The sequence below is a fragment of the Pygocentrus nattereri genome, chromosome 25 (genome assembly GCF_015220715.1).
Source record: "Pygocentrus nattereri isolate fPygNat1 chromosome 25, fPygNat1.pri, whole genome shotgun sequence".
Lineage (NCBI taxonomy): Eukaryota > Metazoa > Chordata > Actinopteri > Characiformes > Serrasalmidae > Pygocentrus > Pygocentrus nattereri.
In genome coordinates, this window is record NC_051235.1 from 4,202,501 (window position 1) to 4,225,000 (window position 22,500).

Here is a 22,500-nt window from a genome sequence, read left to right on the forward strand (position 1 = left end):
AGCGATGATGCCCATGTTAGTCTCAATAAAGGAAGTCACCAGCTCATAACAGCCCTAATAGACAGAGCAGATCAGACAGGCCATGTCTGAGTGTGAAGCAATATAGGCTTATACAGGCAATATAGGATATATAGGGGCCTGCATTGCTTATATAGGGATATATAGCTACATCATCAAGTTTGGCTATTCAACAGGGTCTGCAGCTCTCTCTCCCTGTCAGTGTCCTCCTCATCCGACATGTTTATTTTAACTGTAAAGTCCAATTTATAGTCCAGACAAGCGTCGCTCAACAAAAAACACGTAAAAGACACAAGATTTGTGTCTGACTGTGGCGTGAAAGGGCACAGTCGCTGTCACGACTCTGCTTGGATAGAAACTCAAAGTTTTATGTTCTGGAGAGTTGCCAAGGTCACGGTGTGCGGCTGTGTTTACTGTCTTGCGCAAATGGGCAGTGAGTGCAAGCTGTAGAAGTCACACTGCCACGTCCTGCATCCTAGACAACCGAACGGGTTGCCAGCTATTTGAAACAAGGATCAAATTACATTCATACGATGATTTGTTTTCATTTGAAAACCTTCTTCCGCAGCTGCAGGTCATTTCGAAAGATGTCCGTGCAGAAAACACATCCCGCTACAGTGTAACTTCCACCCACACAGAGCTTTCAGACTAACCGGAGTTTTTGGGAAACCATGAATCTGGCAACCCTGCATGCCGCATATTAAAATCTCTACTGTTAATGCAGCCTGTTTACCTCAGCACAGACCTACCTTGTGGAGCCAGCCAGACAGAGTGGGAGGGCGAATGAGAGGGATAAAAACCATTTTGTGTTGCTATCGATTTGCGGTCTCTTTCAAAAGGCTAGACGCTGCTGCCTCTTGCTTTTGCGTATTTTACCTGCAGTTTACCTGTAGTTTTGCGTACCTGCTGCGCAAATTGTGTAAAGGCTGACAGGTCTGCTATACTGCCTATATATCCTATATTACACTATGTAAGCCCATATAGGCAATATAAGCATTAAACAGGCAATACAGGCCTACATAGGCAATATAGGCTGAAATAGGCAATCTAGACATATATAGGCAATGTAGGCCTACATAGACAATATATAGACCTGTACAGGCAATATGGGCCTACATAAACAATAAAGGTTTATATAGGCAATATAGGCCCACATTGGTAATTTAGGTGGCAATATAGGCTTATGTAGGAAATAAAGACCTACATAGACAATACAGACCTATATAAGCAATATAGGACTATATAGGTTATATTAGCATACATAGACAATATAGCTCTATATAAGTCTTATTAAGAACATATAGGCAATACAGGGCTATATAGGCAATATATGTAATACCTGCTGGTGCACTTTGCTGGGTGCTATGGTAGCGTTGCGTAAGTCTGAGGCATTGCAGTCGGAGATGTTGACGCAGCAGCTCGGGGGGATTCCATTAACAGGGAAATAAACACTGGTGAACCAGCTGGTGTAGTTCAACACTCCACAACAATGCAGCTACAGAGAGAGAGAGTGAGTGAGAGAGAGAAAAAAGGAAGAAAAAATAAAAACTAGAGAAACTGAGGAGGGACTCAGCGAAAGAATATAATGTAATAATATTAAATTGAAATAAAGCTGTCTTTATGCTTTCTATTGCAGCTATTAATAAAATCAATAATGAAAAAATCAGTAAAGGGCAAATATCCTACAATTTTCTAGCGTTTTAAGTTGAGGTCCACTTGTAACATTTGTGTGGTTTCGTATATCTAAAACAATCATAATTCACTATATGACCATTTTCCCACCTCTCTTTATTCAACAGACAGAGTTATTGTGATACATGATACATCTGCCTATATATGAAACCAACAATGGAGTGTGGTGGACGGAGCTGATGTGTTGTAGGAGAACGGGCGGACATATGCAAATGTGTTTAAGGTTATGACATCACAACCATGTGATATTTAAAATGAGCTGTACTGATTGTGGAGTGAACGCTAAACGCCACACTGTTGGTGCTACCAATTGGCACCGGCCCCACCATCAGTAGACGTGTATATATGATAAGGACACATTAACACAGAACATGGTGGTCTGAAGGTGTGTGGTCACTCACGTTCCTCTGGACGTTATCCACAGCCAGACTCCTCTCATCCTGTGCGTTGTAGTTCTGCACAGCCTCATTGTAGGTCCTCAGAAAGGTGCCCTTAATCTGTGGAAACAACCACACATTAAGACGTCACACCTTCCAGGCCGAAACAGATGGAGCCCCAACTGATGCATCCTGGGTCGTCAATCTCGTATGGCGTCGTTTGTGTGTATTTATTGATGTATGCGAGCGCGTGTATGTGTGCGTGTGTCGGTCACCTCGTGACGGAAAACAAAGCCGGAGATGCCAGCGACCAGCTCTGCCAGGAACACCAGGGAAAGGAACATCGCATACTGCAGAAAGAAAAGGGGGGAGGGGATAAAGATAAAAGAAAGAAAGAGAAAGGGAGAGTCCATAAAAGGTCAATTCAGCAAAAGTGTGAACACCCCCTCACCACCACATTTTGTGCACAATTTCTACTTATTTTGTGGGATTAATATAATTGAAAAAAAATTAAACATCAAGTGTGCCATAACTTTTGCACAGGCCGCATTTTATGATTTATTTGTAAAAGTAAGCAAATACACAGCAACTGTGTATTGAAATGTGCACAAGTGTGTTTTCTCCAAGACAGGTTAATTGGCCAGGAGAGCCAAAACTTTTGCATACAACTGTATATTGTTTTTTTGGTGCTCGGCTGATCAAATATTACACCCCCACCCCCATCCCATCCCACCAAGACAAAAAAGTTTGGCCACACCTGAACCCTGGTTCATTTTTTTTTTAGCTTTTGGCTAACGCCATTGTACTGGCAGACTATGAAGGTCGTCTTCTAGAGGGAAAGTCCTGTTCCTGTTTTTTTATATGCAGCAAAAGCTCTGACGACAAAAGCTACTGACAGTAGTTGCAGAAATCAGTAATAACCAATCACGTGCCAGGCCCCGCCCACAGCTCTCAAAAAAGAATTACACTCTTGTGTGAGCTGAAGCTCAATAGTGAACAGAAAGAACAGTCGAGTGTCCAGCTAATTATCCCCACGTGCGAGAGCTTTGCTTCCATGTGAGTACATTTACGGCATTTAGCAGACACTCTTATCTAGAGCGACTTACAAGTCGATCACTGTACACAGGCAGGCCAAGGTGGTGTTAGGAGTCTTGCCCAAGGACTCTTATTGGTATAGCGTAGGGTGCTGACCAGGTGGGGATTGAACCCCAGTCTACAGTGTAGAAGGCAGAGGTGTTAACCACTACACTAACCACCCAGTAGCTTGGAGAGACGGCGGAGCCTTCAGCCTAACGGCCGTTAACGTGTGTGTGAGTGATTGTTTTGTCTGGCTTCAAACTTGACATAGAACCGTCCTTTTTTTGTGTTCTCGTTAGCCATGTAGCCTTTAGCACGTTAACAGACCAGCTAGCAGTAGAACATCATGAAGTTGATCAGTAGTCGTGTAGAACAGATAGAGCAGTTTAAAGCCTAGCTTAAAGCCTAGCAAATCGAATGTTAAGGATTTTGAAACATTAAGCATTTTAAAGAAGTTAATGGCTAAAACTGACAAACAGCCTAGTCCACTGTTATTTTTGAGATTGGAAAGGGAAATGGGTCAGATTATAATGATTTCTGGGTAAGTTCTGCAGCTGAAGTTGACACTTGATCCCTCATTGAACACCATTCACTTCAGCGAATAAACTAACGGAACAGCCCTTAATGTGGCACCAGGGATTCCCCTGAGGGAACAAAGTGGATAATGGCTTGTTAAAACCGGTAATGATGTATTTTGAAGGTGGGAGGAGCTTCTGAAAACTACAAGCACTTTGCACTCTGGGACAAATACATGAGAGCAAACTGTATATAATGGTACATTCTTCATTTGTTGGATATTCCCAGTGGTTAATGATGTATTTGTGTAATGCATGCTGGGTATTGTAGTGAAAGAATGCTGATGGACGAAAATATGAGAAAAGGATATGAATTTGTGAATTCAGCCAAACTGATGAGGCTTGAGGTGAAACGCTTCGCTACAGAATATTCCATAAAATGACACAAATAACTTATTAAACTCAATGTTTAATGCCCTTTTAAACCCCCCCTGAATACCCCTTTAAATCCCCAGAATGCCCCTCATTAGCTCACATGTCTGGTCATAATAAACATAATTTTTTCCCGGGCTCGCTCTCTTCCCTCTCTCTCACCAGTTTGAGCATCCATGGGCTCCCTCTGCAGGTGGCGAAGCATCCGAACAGGCCGAAGACAATGATGGTGGTCCCGGTGCCGATGAGAACGTACGGAGCATTAGTGGAGTTATCGGCAATCAGGGAGATATATGGACCCAGCATGAACTTCCCCCATAATCCCACTGCCAACAGGATCGCCCCTGTGATCTACAGAGCAGAGAGAGGGAAAAAGAGAGTCATTCAAATGTTCCAGCATATAAGGAACTGATAAAACTCACACACATAGACTTCCATTTGTAATCATTTTGGATGGAATTTGGCATTTGGCTGCCACCTAGTGGACAATGGCACAAGGAAAGAGCACACCTTGCAGTCATAACAAAGGCCTCTTTTCCACTGCAGGGCTGAACATGGTGGGTAACAGTCCTAGTGGCATTTCCACACAGACATGGAACGTTTAAAATCAGGCTCAGCATGTTTTTCGATACAGTTATTTAACCGTGTTGAGTGCCACAGAATCGCTCAGTGGGATGACATAACAATGTAGCTATTCACTGATTGGTTCTATGTTTCGGACAGTATTGTGAGGCCATAACCGTCTGCATCATATCACACCTGAGAGCAATCAAATAAGGTCAGTATGCTCACATGAATACCAAACAACTAAAACAAGTGTACCATGGTGGACCAGCTTGACCACCATTGAGCTTCTTGCCGTACAACGCTGTGCAGTCCTCACCCTCAGATGCTGCTGCTGATCATAAACTAACCAAATTAACCGCTGCCACTCCTGTTTTCCCCACTTGGCGCTATAAAACTTCATACTAACAATGTTTGCTATCCGGGGTTGACCAGAGGAGGATGGGTTCCCCTTCTGAGTCTTGGTTCCTCTCAAGGTTTCTGTGTGTGGTTGGTTAGTGTAGTGGGTAACACCTCTGCCTTCTACGCTGTAGACTGGGGTTCAATCCCCACCTGAGTAAAAGACCCTACACTACACCAATAAGAGTCCTTGGGCAAGACTCCTAACACCACCTTCACCTGCCTGTGTAAAATGATCAAACTGTAAGTCACTCTGGATAAGAGCGTCTGCCAAATGCTATAAATGTAAGATTTCTTCCTCTTTTAGGGAGTTTTTCCTTGCCACTGGCGACGCTCATGAGGGCTCGGACTGATTGTTCGGTAAAACTGCTTTGTGACAACACCTGTTGTAAGGCGCTATATAAATAAACTTGCTTACCATTTAATAAATGTCAAAGCTTTAATCTAACCAGTTTAATGGGCTAACCAGCTGGATAGCGTTAGCTTAGCTAACATGCAGCCAGCTCTGCTCACCACAGAACAGGTTCGATTCAACAAAAGCTTCACAGAGGCCGGTTTAGATGAAGATAACTCGGCTCTGAGGAAGCGAAGTTCAGTGGCTGGTGTTGGAGTGACATAGCATCTAGGCTAAGCTAATGTGAGCGTACAATGCTTCCCACCGCAGTTACAGGCTCGGTTTCAGAGAATTGACGCTTAAAAACACCCGTTCAGAAGATAAAGGCTCATATCTGATGTCACAAATTGGAATATCTGGGGTTGAAGAGACACAAAGTTAAGACTTGTTCTGTGGTGCTTTGAGCTAATGCTAGTGTAGCCAGCTAAAGGTTCAATCCACTGTAGTAGAGGCTCAGAAACCAGCTCAAACGATCAAATTTCACCCGTTTCGAGGACGACAGGCAGAATCAAATGTGTTCCGTGGTACATGTGTAGGTACTGGCCTGTTAGCATTTAGCCACACACAGAGTCTAGCACAGCTCGTTTGTTGGGAGTAAAAATATGAGCAAAAAAAGAAAAACACGAATCTTCCCGGCATGTACAGTTTAGAAAGATTGTTCTTCAAGGGTTCTTTAGTAAAGACAATGGTTCTATACAGCGCCACACTCAAAGAACCACTTGCACGCTTCTTTGAACGGCGAAACGGTTGTTGAGATTGACGTGTTGTATATGGTTCTATTTAGAACCCTTTTTGGTGGTAAGTAGAACCATTTTCCAAAAACGCCACATTCTCCTCAATCTGAAGAGCCATTTCACTTTGCAAAGAATTATGTAAGCATGCAACTGGTTCTATGTTATTATAGAACGCGTTCTAAGTCGTTCTACCCTCTTGGGCAGTCGTGGGCTGGAGGTTAGGGAACTGGCCCTGTGACCGGAAGGTTGCTGGTTCAATCCCGGAAGGTTGCAGGGCCGACAGCACATGACTGAGGTGTCCTTGAGCAAGACACCTAACCCCCAATTGTTCCCCAGGCACTGTGGATAGGGCTGCCCACCACTCTGGGCAAGTGCTCACTGCCCCCTAGTGTGTGTGTATTCACTAGAGTGTATGTGGTATTTCACAGATGGGTTAAATGTGGAGGTAGAATTTCCCCGTTTGTGGGATTAATAAAGTATCACTTAACTTAAATAGGACCGTCGTCTTTACAGTGTCTTTAAGAACCACACTTTCCGAGCGAGACGGTGCGGTCGAGTCCGAGTGGAATCAGTGTTAACGGTGTCTAATAGATTAAAAACTACTAGCACATGCTGGCAGACAGCGGCCTGTGTGTTATTATGGCATATTTGTGGTGTACAAGCTGAAGCACTGTCTGCACTTGCAGCTAATGACCAGCAGATGGAGCTGTAATCACATGCAGGCACTGATGCGGATGATTAAAAAAAACCCTCCATCTGCTTTTCACCACAGAGGAGAGAAGATGAACCTCTACAATCCACATCAACCCTCCTTCCTCTCTCTGCTTTCTATGGAAGCACATTCCTGACACAGGACCTGATTACTACTTTTCATTAGTAAGTGAACTGCTATGCCATTATTCTGTGATATTAAGTCATTATTTTTAAATACTATAATTACTTTGAGATACTTTCTCACTATTTTGAGATGTTTTATGCATTGATAGTATATGAAAATATAAATACATTAAAAATATATGACCCTGTGATGGACTGGCAGCCTCAAAATACTGACTTAGCTTCTCAAAACGAGATATTATCTCAAAACAATGACATAGCATGTCAAAATAAAGACAGTCTTTGAAATTAACAACAGCATCTCAAAATAATGACATAGCATGTCAAAATAAAGACTTAGCATCTCAAAACAATGAGATATTATCTCAAAATAATGACTTACCATCTCAAAACAATGAGATATTATCTCAAAATAATGAGGTAGATAGTATTTTTAAAATTATGTGATGTCAAAATAATGAGACAGTATCTTGAAATAATGCCTTAGCACCTCAAGTTAATGACATCTTAAACGAATGACTTAGCATCTCAAATTAATGACTTAGAATCTTAAATGAATGATATCTCAGAACAATGACTTATTACCTCAAAATATTTCGATAGTATCTCAAAATAATGACTTAGCATCTAAAATGAATGCCATAGCAATTCACTTTTACACTGGAGCTACGAGGCTAATATAGCTAACAGCGAACATAATTAGCGAATTAGCATCTTCGGAGTGGTTTGGTCTGAAATGTTCAGACGTCTTTACAGTGGTGGTGATGGGAACCAGGCGTCGCCATGACTACAACACAGATATAGACATTTTATTTACCATCCAGAACCACCAGAGAACCTACACGAGTCTTCTGAGGTTTATATGGAATGTTGATGATGGAAAATAGTGGAAAATCTGAAACAACAAGTTCTCTTTGGGGACTATTTTGCCGCACAGCGCCCTCCGTATTACGTATCCCTCCACTACGAAGGGATTTCAAGGCCACAATCTTATCTTGTATTATTACATTTCATGTAGGAACTTTCTGCGAGGAGCTTTTAGAGGTGGACGTCTGGTTCCTATCACCACCACTGTGAACAGTTCTAACTCTGTACGTTTCTCTAGAAAAGAGTGTTTCACACCAAACCGCTCTGAACGACTTTGTTTACATCAGAATGGCTTAATTATGCATAAATACACAAATTCCCTGGAATTCCACTCTAGGAATTCTTTAATAGAGTTGCTTATGTGGTATCGGACACTGTGTGACACATTCATCTACAAACATGGCCTAAATGAATAAAGACATGAACCTAGACTTCAGGGTGGCCACTAACAATGTTCTCACCCATTTTTATAGGTAACAGCGTCAGAGACCACATATTGTTAATTGCTGGGGTAGGTGTCCATTACTAATTACCTACATTAGCCTCCAGTGTTTCCAACTTCAGGCAGTCCTGGCTAAACAACTACATTTGAGGACAGGGCAAAACAGTGTAAATTCACAGGTGCTGTTAACCTTAATGAGTGTGAAAAGCTACTGAACGTTAATATTTGCATTAAAATACATTTCTGTGCATATAAATTCATCTGTGACGCAGTTTTGACTGGAAGTGTTCGCTGGAGGAGAGCGAGCGAGCGATCCCAGAGTGGCTCAGCAGAGAAACGCCATATTTAAATGTCTGGGCGAGAGCAGGAAACTGGGTTAAACAAATTCTCTGGGACATTACTCCCCTTCGTTCGGCTTTCATCAGCGCCCTGGGGCATGCTGGGACATTTCGGTGATGGCAGATACACCCTGCCGAAGCTGAGCTGAGAGCAGCTCTGCTGTTGCTGCTCTAACTGCAGATGGCGGACGTTCTGCTGGATCTGATCTGGGGTCAGCTCTGAAATCTAGTGCTAGGAGATCTAGGACTTTCTCTCTTTAGCATGAGGTGAAATCCAGAGTGTCAGTCATCAAGGAAAACTAGCACTGCAGGCGGAAGCGTTTCATAACACGGTCATTTAATTAGGTAAGAGAGAGACATGGCACGACCTTCAGGAAACGAATCCAAAAGATTCTACCCGTCCACGTTATTAGAAACACCCACCTTGTGCTTCCACTCACTGGCCACTTTATTAGAAACACCCACCTTGTGCTTCCATTAACTGGTCACTTTATTAGAAACAACCACCTTGTGCTTCCACTCACTGGCCACTTTATTAGAAACACCCACCTTGTGCTTCCACTCACTGGCCACTTTATAAGAAACACCCACCTTGTGCTTCCACTAACTGGCCACTTTATTAGAAACACCCACGTTGTGCTTCCACTAACTGGCCACTTTATTAGAAACAACCACTTTGTGCTTCCACTCTCTGGCCACTTTATTAGAAACACCCACCTTCTGCTTCCACTAACTGGCCACTTTATTTGAAACAACCACCTTGTGCTTCCACTCACTGGCCACTTTATGAGCTCCTATATTACAGGGTTACTATAATATGTATACAATTACAGACTGCTGACCAGATACTTTTGAAAAATATCGAGCCAAGAGTGGCATTAACCGTACTCTAGCAAGGTGGAGCAACAAAAGAGGTGTTTCTAATTATGTGGCCAATCTCTTTACACATTTTAATATCTTAACTTTTTATAAGGTCATTTGGTATAATTTAGCAGCACATTCACTGTACAACACAATCAGCCTCACTCTAAGACTTTACATATTCATGTATTCATGTATTTCTGCAATCACTTCAGGACACTGTGAGAATAGCTGAAGTGCAGCCACCCGCTAGGACCATCTGCTCCTCCGGGACAGTACCAGCGTCTGTTGGCCATCAAGCAGAATCCCGGTTAGGTTTCCACCTTAATGTCTTCTTTAGTTTTGCTGTGAGACTGACTCTCCGGTTGACTATTTCATATCTTCTTAAATTCTCCATTAAAGGCACTTTACATATAACATGATACTCATATGTCTCCATCATGTTTGTCACTACTTCCCAAAACTACTACAGGAACTTCAGCAGCTGTAACCTCTCTGCACACCATTCCAAAAGTGTCTCCGATGTGCACTGAATGAAGAATGAAGGGCTTTCGGGGTGATGGTCAGTCCTTAGTGATTTCCTGAGTTTCCACTGGTCAGGATGTTGATGGACACACAAACCCACCAGTTCCACACAATAAGAGGCAGATGTGTATCTTAGCCCCTCTTCACAGGCTCATAACTCTGGAAGTGAGTCATGTACAATCTCGTGATCAGATGGAATGGAAAGGCCAACTCTAGAGATTCAGGAAATAAACCATATTTCTACGCTGTATTATCATAAAGACAGAAAAACATACAGATAGAAACATCAAATTTGACACTCAGGCATGTTTGTGGGCCCTAGAAAACTAATGTACTCTCACTGGCCACTTTATTAGGTACTAGGATTGCTAGTAAAACGTTGGACCTCCTTTTGCTTTCAGAACTGCCTTAATTCTTCATGGCATACTTTCTACAAGGTGTTGGAAATGTTCCTCAGAGATGTTTGTTGGTTATTTGAGTTCCTGCTGCCTTTCTATCATCTGGAACCAGTCTGCCCATTCTCCTCTGACCTCTCACATCAACAAGGCATTTTCGTCCACACAACTGACCGCTCACTGGATGTTTCCTCTTTTTCGGACCGTTCTCTGTAAACCCTAGATGTGGTTGTGTGTGAAAATCCCAGTAGATCAGCAGTTTCTGAAATACTCAGACCAGCCCGCCTGGCACCAACAACCACGCCACGTTCAAAGCCCCTTAAATCCCCTTTCTTCCCCGTTCTGATGCTCGGCCTGCACTTCAGCAAGTTGTCTTGACCACCTCTACATGCCTAAATGCAGTGAGCTGCGGCCGTGTGATTGGCTGATTAGCTATTTGTGTTGACAAGCAATTGAACCAGTGTACCTAATAAAGTGGCTGGTGAGTGTAGCTAACAGGGGTTGCATTAGTTGACTACTTGACTAGGAAAAAACACTAGAGGGTGCTGTGAGCAACAGTCCTATATTAGTGTGTAAATACTACAAAATATAAAACCAATTCCACTGCAAGCTGTAAAGTACAAAAGTACAGGCATGAAAGCTAGACTGGGTAGATTTCGAGAACCACCATGACTCTGTGGCATCAATTCAAATTTAAAATTCATAACCGAGTAAAAATACTCTTGAACAAAGAAAACTACTCATCGCAAGGAAAACGACTCTTACACAAGACAAACCTCTCACAAGAGGAAAACCTCCAGCGCTTGGTAGAAAAAGAAGGCTGTGTGTGTGTGTGTACGTGTGTGCATGTGTGTGTGTGTGTGTGTACGTGTGCGTGTGTGTACGTGTGTGTGTGTGTGTGTCTACGTGTGTGTGTGTACGTGTGTGCATGTGTCTGTGCATGAAAATATATCAGTGATGCACAGAATCAAAGACATAAATACATCAGATCAGAGTGAGCTCTATATCAACAACCCACTAGGCACCACATCCTCTCTCTCTCCCTGTATACACACACACACACACACACACACACACATATATATATATATATATATGTCGTCTTTTTCATTCGTCAGGTAGTGACGTACATCTAACCTCTTATCAGCATAGTTTAGACATCTGCTCTCTCACTGTTTCTCACACACTGTTTTCTCTCTCTCTCTCACTGTCTTCTCTCTCTCTCTCTCACAGAGAGAGATGTGTTATTCCCAGGAAAGTGTTAATTAAAGTGTGAAAGTAAGAATCTGGGCATGTGTGTATTTATTTGTGCAAGACAGAGAGAGAGAGAGAGAGAGAGAGAGAGAGAGAGAGAGAAAGGTATGGAGGGAGGGAAAGAAAAAGGAGAGAGAAAGGGGGAAAAGACTGGGAAATGAAAGGAGAAAAAGACACAACAAAGAGAAAGAGCAAGAAATGGAGAGAGAAAGTTAGAGTTAGGGTCAGAGAGAGAAGAGAGAGGAAGAGGAAGAGAAGTGAGAGAGAAAGAGAAGAAAGAGAGAGGAAGAGAAGTACGTGTGCAAGAGAGAGAGGCGGCAAAAGGGAAGATTGGCAGAGAAAGAGAGGAAAGCCAGAGTTAGAAAAGGAGAGAGGAAAAAAGAGAAAGACAGAAAAAGAGGGAGAAAGCATCGTCACATCTCAGCCTGTGTTGTTATTCTGAACATGTCTGCCGTAGCATGAGAGAGAGAGAGAGAGAGAGAGAGGGAGAGAGAGAGGGAGGGAGGGAGCAGGAGAAGGTAGAGGTGTTGTGCGTCACCAGCCTCAAAGAGAGGTGAGAAAGCGTGAGAGAGAGTGAGAGACAAAATGAGAGAGTGAGAGAGAGGAAAACGAGTGAGAGCAACAACAGAAGGAGGAGGAAAAAGATAATAAGGCTGAAGGAAAGAGAGGAATGAGAGAATAATGAGAGAGAGAGGGAGAGGGAGAGAGAGAGCGAGCAAGAGAGACACATTGGCTGAAAGAGGAAAGAGTGAGTAAGAAAGCGGGGTGAGTACCCAGCTTCACGGGTGTGTTTTGAGTTTGGGGGGGGGGGGGGGGGGCGTCTGCAGCCCCTACAATAAAGTTCATGAATTATTGACTGAAAAAGAATAAATCATTCATCGGTGTGTCTGTTCCTGCCCCTCGTCTGTCCTGCTCTATCCTTCTGTTGCTCAACAGTCCATCCAAAAATAGCCTCATCACTGGAAGGAAATAACGGTTAAAGAAATAATTTGGTGAAAAATGAAATGTACAGAGTAGAGATTCACCGAAACCACTTACTCAGATCAAACCAAACCACGGCTATTGTCACATCACATTCACACAGGGGCAAAGGTGAGCCCCCCTTGTAGAGCTAATACAAAAATATATAAATAATGCTGACAAAAGTTTTCACTCCCCCATCCAAATCACTGAATTCAGGTGTTCCAGTCACTTCCGTAGCCACAGGTGTATAAAGCCGAGCCCCTAGGCCTGCAGACTGCTTCTACAGACATTAGTGAAAGAATGGGTTGCTCTCAGGAGCTCAGTGAATTCCAGCGTGGTACCGTGATCGGACGCCACCTGTGCAGCAAGTCCAGTCGTGAAATTTCCTCACTACTAAATATTCCACAGTTGACTGTCAGTGGGATTATTGGAAGTGGAAGCGATTGGGAACGACAGGAACTCAGCCACGAAGCGGCTGCGCCACTCGGGAGCGAAAACGCCATTTTTAAACATTTGTTCTATTTCAGTTTTTGGGAACGTGAAGGTGCCTGCAACTGAGTCCTGTTTGAGATGCACTTCATAGGCAACAAAACGCCACGAAGTTGCCAAGACACCAACAGCTTGCTGCTAGCTGTTAGCATCTATTGGTGTTAGCATTAGCCGTCGCATCTTTAACCTTATATAAAGGCTTTTTTCCGAAGGATTGTTCATCAGGTCATCCGTAATCTCTACTGGAAAACATTTTAAAGCACATTTGGGAAAAAGAGAAAATTAAACATAAATTTGATTTTTGGCCTGTAACTAAAACTTCAGCGGCAACATTTCGGTACAAGCGGGCTAGTACTAATATCAGCACTAATAAAAGCAGTAAAAAGAAATCGAAACAGGTTAACGTGCTAGAGTTGTATATGAAATAGCTCACTGAACTCGTCAGTAGAACAGGAGGTATTTTACTACAAATTGAACCTGATGAAAGTTTTTTGTGGTGCACGAAATGCAATGAAACAAATGGAAAAAGTCAGAAGTGCCGACTCGAACTTGTCAATACAGAACGCAAATGTCAATTGACTTCACAGCGTATGCAATCATGTAATTGCACTTAAACAGTACAGCTAAAAGGGTCAATGGAGTGCATGCACATCTTAACCCATCTGACATTTGAACTGACCAGTTTTATTGTTCTTTGATAAGAAAGGAAAAATAAAACTGGCCCTAGATCTGCAATCAATACCTCTGACCACTGAGGAAAGCTCCCTGTGGTTAGACTCGGAGATAAGACATTTGATTTCTGCTGGGCATTGCTTTCTCTCTCTCTCTCTCTCTGTCTCTGTCTCCGTCTTGGACGACACGCTGATATGAATCATTTCCTCCTGAAAGAAATCATAATTTCAGCTGGCCTTCCTTTGAAGACGCCATTCATCTCTGACAAGTCAGCTACGCCTCCGGTGTTACGTGCAATTCAGAGCACGGGTTATAGAGAAAAAAAGGAAATAAAAATCAATTATGCCTCCTGTCGCTGCCGACAATGTTACATGACAGTAGCGGGCACGGGCGTCATGGCAACTCAGCCATTAGTGACATCTAAATCCCAGCACTCCTCTCTGGAAAGTGAGGCCTGCACGTGAGTTTCGCAAAGATCATGAAGCGCCTGAGTTTAGGATTCATCTGATTACAGATCTTAGTCATTTTACCAGTTACTGCAAATGTGGTTCATCAGCCAAGACATGTTTGGTGTCTGAAGTTTGCTTCTTTGGTTTTAGCACTGGAGCTAATACCAGTTAGCATGTTCAAACTGCCTCCCTCAACAACACACAGTCACCCCAGACCATGTGGAGGTGCTCAGTAACATCTATAGTCTTGATCACGTGGTTCCTGACGATAGATCTACGTACCCAGATGCCACAGTCTCTGCTGTTCTCTATCTGAGGTGATACGTCTGCGCGTCCGCCATGTTGGAGAGGTCAAGATCGGCGTGTGAACAGATTCACTTGTATTAAGAGGCGAAGAGTCTCAGGATTAAATCAGCCACAACTTCCTTATTACTTTATCGATTTTCACCTAATCTGTTTAGTTCTAATCCTCAGACTCAGATTAATCTGGGCTGCCCTGCTGCACTTGGTAGCTTCTATATCTTTAATAACTGATGGTGATAATTATCCGTCCGGACCAGCAGGACAGTATTCAGTCTGCACCTGACGTTAAACACCAATTCACACACATCAGCAAATCCATCAGTGAGTGAATCACTTCTAATCTCAATACACAGAACAATAAAATCAACCCCCAGAACACAGTAAGAAGGGCGGAGCTGAAGATGGGCTTCCTATTCACCACATTCCTGTTTGAGTTTTCCCGTTCCACCTTAAATGGTGCAGCTGTCACTTTCTGGTGCCTGAAGCTGCACCAGTTAAGGTGGAACGGGAAAATTCTAACAAGAAGCCGGCAAATAAGAAGTCGACTTCAGCTTCAAGGTTCAAACACTAATCTATTATGAATATCTACATGGATTAAGGAACACTAACTTACCGCTACAAAGCTTTAATCATCACTGTAAATAAATAACTACTACATCAAGTTAAGACCCCCGGAAGAGACCATTAAATGAAATAAGCTTCATATAAAACCAGAGGAGAAACAATCACATCAACAGGTTCTCTGAGCTTCACCAACCACACGACCACATCTACACACAGACATGAGCGTGGATCACTGCGTTCCCTCTGTTATATAATCCTGTCTCACTCTCTGAGAGTAATATTCCTGAAATAGTGGAATTTTGGACAGTATCTTTCCTAAACTGCCGCTCTGTAATGGTGATGCTCCAGCGCAAAAGTAAAGAAGCAAACGATACGGATTGAACACATTTTTAAAGTACATTTGATAAGAAAAAACTAAAATATAAATTAGATTTGTGGCCAAACTATGACTTAGTAGCAAAATTTCAATCCAAGAAGGCTAGTAATTGTGTCAAAAAGTTAGAATGCTATAATTTTATGTGAATTAGCTCAATGAAACTTGGAGAAAAGTGTAAAAAGTGCAGATTCTAAGCTTTTAACTCCATTCGTTTGTTGTTGAACAATAATATTCCATTCCAATATTCCAATATTCCGATATTCCCTCAGTAATATTCCGTTACTTGTTAGCCACATTAGCTCCGGGACAAAACAAAGACACAATCTATGATTTTAGCTACTGACACATATAAAAGCTAGCAACATTAGCTTCTAGGCTAGCTGCCTGCTTCCTTTTAGCTTACAATGACAACATGACATTAACGGTTTGTTGAAAAGTCATTTTCTAGATATTGTTCTTCTGAAATCAAAGGTATTACTATAATTCCTTTGCTGAAGTAACAGCCTCTACTCCTTTGGGAAAGACTTTACACTAGATGTTGGAACATTGCTGTGAGGATTTGCTTGCAATCAGCCACAAGAGCATTAGTGAGGTCAGGTACCGATGTTGGATGGTCAGTTCTGGATCACTTATCATCCCAAAGGTGTTGGAAGGAGCTCCATCACTCCAGACAATGCAGACTGCTCCACAGCCCAATGTTGGGGGGCTTTAAACACCTCTAACCACCAAATAGAGTGATCTTCAGGGCTGTCTGGACACTTGTGTTTTTCTTTTAGACAGTCTTGAATCAGCGTGTGAACATTCCTGATCAGTGTACACAGCTGTGTCTGTCAAATTTGTATTGGATTCCACAGAGTGGAGGGTCATACTGTGACACTGTAAACACCAAATAATGAAAGAATGGTTCTTTTAGAAAAGATGAACAGTAACAATTAAAGCTAGGCCTGCAGTTTGGACCATAAATGACTAAACCCTGTCAAAATTCACTACAGACCTCCAAACTTCATGTGGCCTTCAGATCAGCTCAAGAACAGCGTAGAGAGCTTCATGGAATGGGTTTCCATGGCTGAGCAGCTGCATCCAAGCCTTACATCACCAAGCGCAGTGCAAAGCGTGGAATGCAGTGGTGTAAAGCGCCGCCACTGGACTCTAGAGCAGTGGAGACGAGTTCTCTGGAGTGACCAATCACGCTTCTCCATCTGGCAATCCGATGGACGAGTCTGGGTTTGGCGGTTGCCAGGAGAACCGTACTTGTCTGGCTGCATTGTGCCAAGTGAAACGTTTGGTGGAGGGGGGATTATGGTGTGGGGTTGTTTTTCAGGAGTTGGGCTCGGCCCTTTAGTTCCAGTGAAAGGAGCTCTTAAAGCTTCAGCACCAAGAGATTTTGGACAATTTCATGCTCCCAACTTTGTGGGAACAGTTTGGGGACGGCCCCTTCTGTTGAATTAGAGCGGAGACTGCGAGACAGGCCTTCTTGTCCAACATGTCTGACCTCACAAATGTGCTTCTGGAAGAACGGTCAGAACTTCCCATAAACACACTCCTAACCCTTGTGGCAAGCCTTCCCAGAAGAGTTGAAGCTGTTATAGCTGCAAAGGGTGGACCGACATCATATTAAACCATATGGATTAAGAATGGGATGTCACTCAAGTTCATATGCGTGTGAAGCCAGATGACCGAATACTTTTGGGATACTAACGGTGATGCACATGAACATTTTTGCCCCATTCTAGGTTAAAAACAGAGAACTCATCAACCTGATCACAGCTATTTAAATAATTCTAGTAACAATCATGGGTCAGCAAATGTTTTACATTCTAACTGATGCTGTAACACCTTTATAGAGGCAACTTGTTATTTGATGTTTGTTAATAAGACCTTTAGAACGTGGCAGCAAGATATTTGTTTATTTCATGTTGTCCATTTCCAACAACTGACAAACTTGTTAAGACTCCAGCTCGTATCCAATCAGAACCTTCTAGAAGGTCTAGACCAGGGGTTGTCAACCCCAATATCAAGAAGAGCAATTTTTTCCTTTCAACAAAAGTCTAACCACCTTGGAAGCCACAATATTTTATGTCCATTTTATCATCCTGGTGATTTTTGAATTTAATCAGATGCCATAGGACTGGAGTTCCCCACCAATGGCCTACAACAGGGGTGTCAAACTCAAGCACTAAAAGGGCCATATTAAAAAAATTCTGTGGACCAGCTGTGTTTTCATTTTTTTTCAAAATTTGCACTGAATACTTGAACAATTCAAAAGTAATTGTAAATAAAAATAAACTGTTTTATATAAAACAGTAGACTACATTTGCTGCAGATCACGGATAGACCTCTTTTAGATGTTCCCAGTGCATGGTAGGTTTTTAAAACTGCTCATTTGCTGAACTGGACACTTGGCTTTTGTGCTGTTATCCCATAGATCGTTGGTGAGGAGGAGGTGGGAGCACACATTACACTGCAGTGCATGCTGGGACCTGTAGTTTAGCTCAGCTTAAATGAGCTGAAATCAGCAAATATTAATAGAGAATTAAAATAATTTTGAGGGCAGAGTAGGAATGTACCTGTGTTTGACACATGGAGCCTAGAAATTCCTAAGGGTTCTGCTTTGTCTGTTGGAAGTATATTTCAGACGCTGTCCTGCTGCAGGTTTCGGGTAGATTTGAGCAGTTAGCCTTTACAGCTTGCCAAAAGTGGACAGCTTGCCAATAGAGAGGTTTGGTAAAAGCATATTAGAGACTTTAATACTGAACGATTTCTCCAACTTCTGGCTGGCTTTCAGTGGTCAAAGCAAAACTTCATCAATGTCATCACTTTGGCTGCAGCAGCTGATGGAACTGACACAGGAGTATATCCTCGTTACAAATGACCTAATCCTAATGGAGCAAAAACCGTTCTTGCCAGCAGCAAAGTAATCACCAGAATGCTTCGACTTTACGGTTTCTCCACAACTTGTGGCCAGTTTTCAGTGGTCAAAGTAAAGACTAGGCTAGGACTTCAGGCTCTGCAAGTCCTAAGAAAAAAAGTACATAAAATGAAAGGAACTGCTAGAGCAGACATGCTAATGTGGCTAAAAGTGGAATGGAATTAGTACCTGTGCCACAGTAGGCCTTCTTTCCATTGGGTTTAGCAAGGATAGTCTTCATTGCCCTCAAGAGGCATCGATGAGGGGCACCCCACACCCTGTCATCGTTCATGGCCTGCACCCCACAGACCACTGTTGGTAGGTACTCACCACTGTTGACCGGGTCTTCATGCCTGCCCATTTGTCCACATTCAACGAGAACCAACTGCTCGCTGACCAACTAATATATTGTCTGCAGTCGTGCTGGAGGTTAGGGAAGCAGCCCTGTGACCGGAAGGTTGCCGTGCTCGATCCCTAGAGCTGACCAGACACGACTAAAGTACCCTTGAGCAAGGCACCTAACCCCCAACCGCTCCCCGGGTGCTGTGGATAGGGCTGCCCACCTCTCTGGTCAAGTGCGCTCACTGCCCCCTAGTGTGTGTGTTCACTAGTGTGTATGTGGATGTTTTACTGCACAGATGGGCTAAATGCGGAGGTGAACTTCCCTGTTGTGGGACTAATAACGGGTACCTTAACTTATATGGCAGAACCGTGACGAGCACCGCTGTTTGCTTATCTGCTTTGCCTGTGGATGGTCATCATGTTTTGACTCTTGGTGTCTGTTTGAGGTATATTTGAAAGCTAAAGCTCAGAGCAGCTTTGTGCAGCTGTGTTGTGGGGCACAGCCATTAGAAGGAGGCCCTGGGGACCAGGCTAGCACTCTCTAATGCTAAACCTCCTCACTTTAAACAAAACACGCTAATGAAGGAGTCTACAGAAATGGTCCACCAGGCAGAGATTAACACTGGCTCATCAGACTGTACTGTACTAGAATACTGATGGAGAGAGACAGGGAGTGAGAGAGAGAGGGGGGTAAAATCACCTCCCAAAACAGGAGGAGGTCTCAGTTCTCCATTTTGGGGAGCAGACGGGGAGCTGATGGAGGGATGTGAAGAGAGGAACAAAAGAAGAGGCACACTTTGACTAAAAAAATAGAGAGGGAGGGAGGGTGAGGGAGAGAGAGAGAGAGAGAGAGAGAGCCTTCATCTGTTCCTTTTAGCATTTCAAATGTTCCAGCCTGATCAAAGCCCGAGTTGTTTTGGAGCGCTGAGAGGGAACAGAGCAATGAACGAAACAAAATAAACGGGCGAGAAAAAAAAACAGGCGCATGGTTAATCAAGGGGTCTTGACAAGGTGGGGCCACCTTTTAAAAAGAATTCTAGTCTAAAACAGAAGGTTGGATTAAATCTGATAGGGACGTTACTCTGCACAATTAGGCCTGGGCACCATAAAAAACAATTAGCACAAATTCGATATTTTCTTGTTAAAAAGTAAATTGTATCATTTAGCTGGTTTATTGAAAGCCTTTAATGATGAGCTCCTACTGGTGTGGGTTCGTGGCTATTTCTTCTCTTTAAAGGGAGCACACAACAGCAAGTAAGGCATACCACACATGCTTTAGATATAAGAAAGGTCTGACCGCAGAGCTTATACAGGGTTACATCCGCAGTTTCAGGCCGGTGAACGGATACACAGTAGCCTTTACAGGAAAGCTGAACGCTACGAGTGTTGCATTCACATTTCAAACAGTGGGTTGTCTCCTCATTTTTAATGTCTCTGATGTAAACAGCGACTGTGCTGGTTGTATGTGTCGCCATGCGTTTTACCATTCAGGAAGGGATACCATCCATCCATCCATCCATCCATCCATCCATTTTCTGAGGAAGGGATACCGTTGCGAATATACAAGCAATGTCACCCATTTCATTCTGTAGAATATTATGCTCGTGTCTGATTGTGGGGTGTCTACATGACCCATAAGCTGTTTGTTACGTTAACCTTGAACGTCTATCTTGCTGATAAGGGGACATTTAGGGGAAGACACTTAGAAATACTACAAGAGAACGCAAAACTATTGCAAGGAAATGCAAACACTCTGCAAGGAACATGAAACTACTACAAGGGAATGTAAAATGTTTGAAAGGGAACACAAAAAGCTTGAAAAGCTTGAATGATTGTGATGAAATGCAAAATGTTTGCAAGGAAATGCAAAATTGCAACAAGGGAACCCAAAACGTTTGCGAGAAAAGGCAAAAAATTTGCAAAAGAATGCAAAACTATTCCAAGGAAACACACCAACTCCATATTAATGACCATGAATTTTGACATAGAATATTCAACAGGCACATATAGTGTGTAGTGTAGTTGGTAACACCTCTGCCTTCTATGCTGTAGATGGGGGTTCGATTCCCCACCAGGGCAAGCACCCTACACTATACCAATAAGAGTCCTTAGGCAAGACTCCTAAAACCACCTTCACCTGCCTCTGTAAACTGATCAAATCATAAATCACTCTGGATAAGAGCGTCTGCTAAATGCCATAAATGTAAATATAGGACCGATGGTCCAGTGTCCACAATCTTTTGGCCATATAGTGCAGCATTATCACAATATGATGCCCTGTCCACATCACACAGACCCACTCTAGACCTAATAAACTGCCTCTTACTTCAGCTGAGATCATAAATAACTGAGCAGATCTGCGTTCCGGGCAGTTCGGTGAGAAAGTGCTGATCTTCCTTGGCTTCCGCGGCTCCTTCAAACCAACTCTGTGATTAAACATCAGTCGCGCTGTATTTATTAAGCTGCTAAATCTAAGTCTGCATCTTTGTTTCCCCAAACAAAGCAAATTCCCCAGTCTGTCCCATAACTCTTCACTTCAAACCCAAACCGGCCTCATCGTAGCACCATCCACAGAGAAAACGGGTCAGGAGTGTTTTCTCATAAGCAAAAGAGCGAGAGCAACAACTACAGCTCCACCCAATCGGTGGTTCGCTCTCCAGCTCCTTATACTAAATTCGCCAAACGTGTGGTCTGATCCTCACAGTTGGACCAAATCAGACTGAGCCGTAAAACTGACCCAATATCAGGTTCAGCTCAGTTTGGTCAGTTTCTCCAGATCAGTATTAATGTTGTTTTGTTCCAGCCGGTCTGCAAAGCTTCTTACAGCCCGTTTAGTTTGGCGAATGGTGTGGGGTTCATTTCTGGCTGATTCCAGGTTGTTCAGCTGTTCTTCTGTCACAGCTGCCGACTGAAAAGTTGCTCAGTGGTGATGACAGTTTGGGAATTTAGTGTCGTCTCGTCTTTAGATTTGGACCAAATCGGCTGTCAAATGTGTCAAATGTGATCTTAAAAGTATCTGTTTTCTGTTTGTGGCAAACTAAGAAGTAAAAACTTTCAAATGACTTGAGCGCCTCCTACAGCTGTCAGAGTCGTTGCTTAGCAACGGCGTCTCAGCGAAGTGATAGTGTTTGTGAAAAAACCTGTGATGTTGTGGTGAAATAATAGCACAGTTAGAACGACTCTCAACCAATCAGCTTGCGTGGCCGGAACTCACTGTTATATGAAGTTATACAGCTGCAATAACATTTGTCTTCCTACTAGTAGTGTCAGTTTTCACCAGCTAAAGAAAAGCAGCTGGAGCTCCTCCCACCCTCAAGATGCATCATCAGAAGGGGGTTTTCTAGTCTTTAAACCAGGAAATTACCCTCAAGAAAGTTCTCAGAACGTGCCTTTAACCCCTAAATGGAAACGTACTCTCTGTTTCCAGGGTGATAATCAGCTCCACTTTGGAAGAGAAACGTTTTTACTCCTTTTTGTTTTTATTTATAAACAAAAAAACAACAAAAGTGACCTTTGCCCTCAATGTCGGTCAGCCGCACCATGAAGAAAAGAAAAGGCGTGAACAAAGAGCATCTGCAGTGTTTGTACCCAGAAACAACAGCGCAGCCGCTGTTCCCTCAACAGGACGCTCTGCATCTCACAGCCGCTTCAGCAAAGCAAACACTGCCCAATCACAGGAGAAGCCAGTAACCATGGCAACAGTAATCCCCCAA

At 43.1% G+C, this 22,500-nt stretch overlaps 1 protein-coding gene and 1 long non-coding RNA gene across 2 annotated transcripts in view; one reads left to right on the top strand and one right to left on the bottom strand.

The window, feature by feature from the left end:
• Positions 1-22,500, bottom strand: part of tspan7b (tetraspanin 7b) — a 66,493-nt gene that overhangs the window by 7,119 nt on the left and 36,874 nt on the right. The window contains exons 2-6 of the mRNA XM_017683233.2: positions 4,274-4,462; positions 2,363-2,437; positions 2,112-2,207; positions 1,358-1,513; positions 1-54 (exon numbers count right to left, since the gene is read on the bottom strand). The exon at positions 1-54 is cut by the window's left edge and continues 30 nt beyond it. Coding sequence (XP_017538722.1) covers positions 1-54; positions 1,358-1,513; positions 2,112-2,207; positions 2,363-2,437; positions 4,274-4,462 — 570 coding nt within the window. The remainder of the gene's footprint in view (positions 55-1,357; positions 1,514-2,111; positions 2,208-2,362; positions 2,438-4,273; positions 4,463-22,500) is intronic.
• Positions 6,999-10,527, top strand: LOC119262450. The gene is made up of 3 exons (XR_005129649.1): positions 6,999-7,078; positions 9,763-9,857; positions 10,020-10,527. It is a non-coding gene; the product is annotated as an uncharacterized LOC119262450 (long non-coding RNA).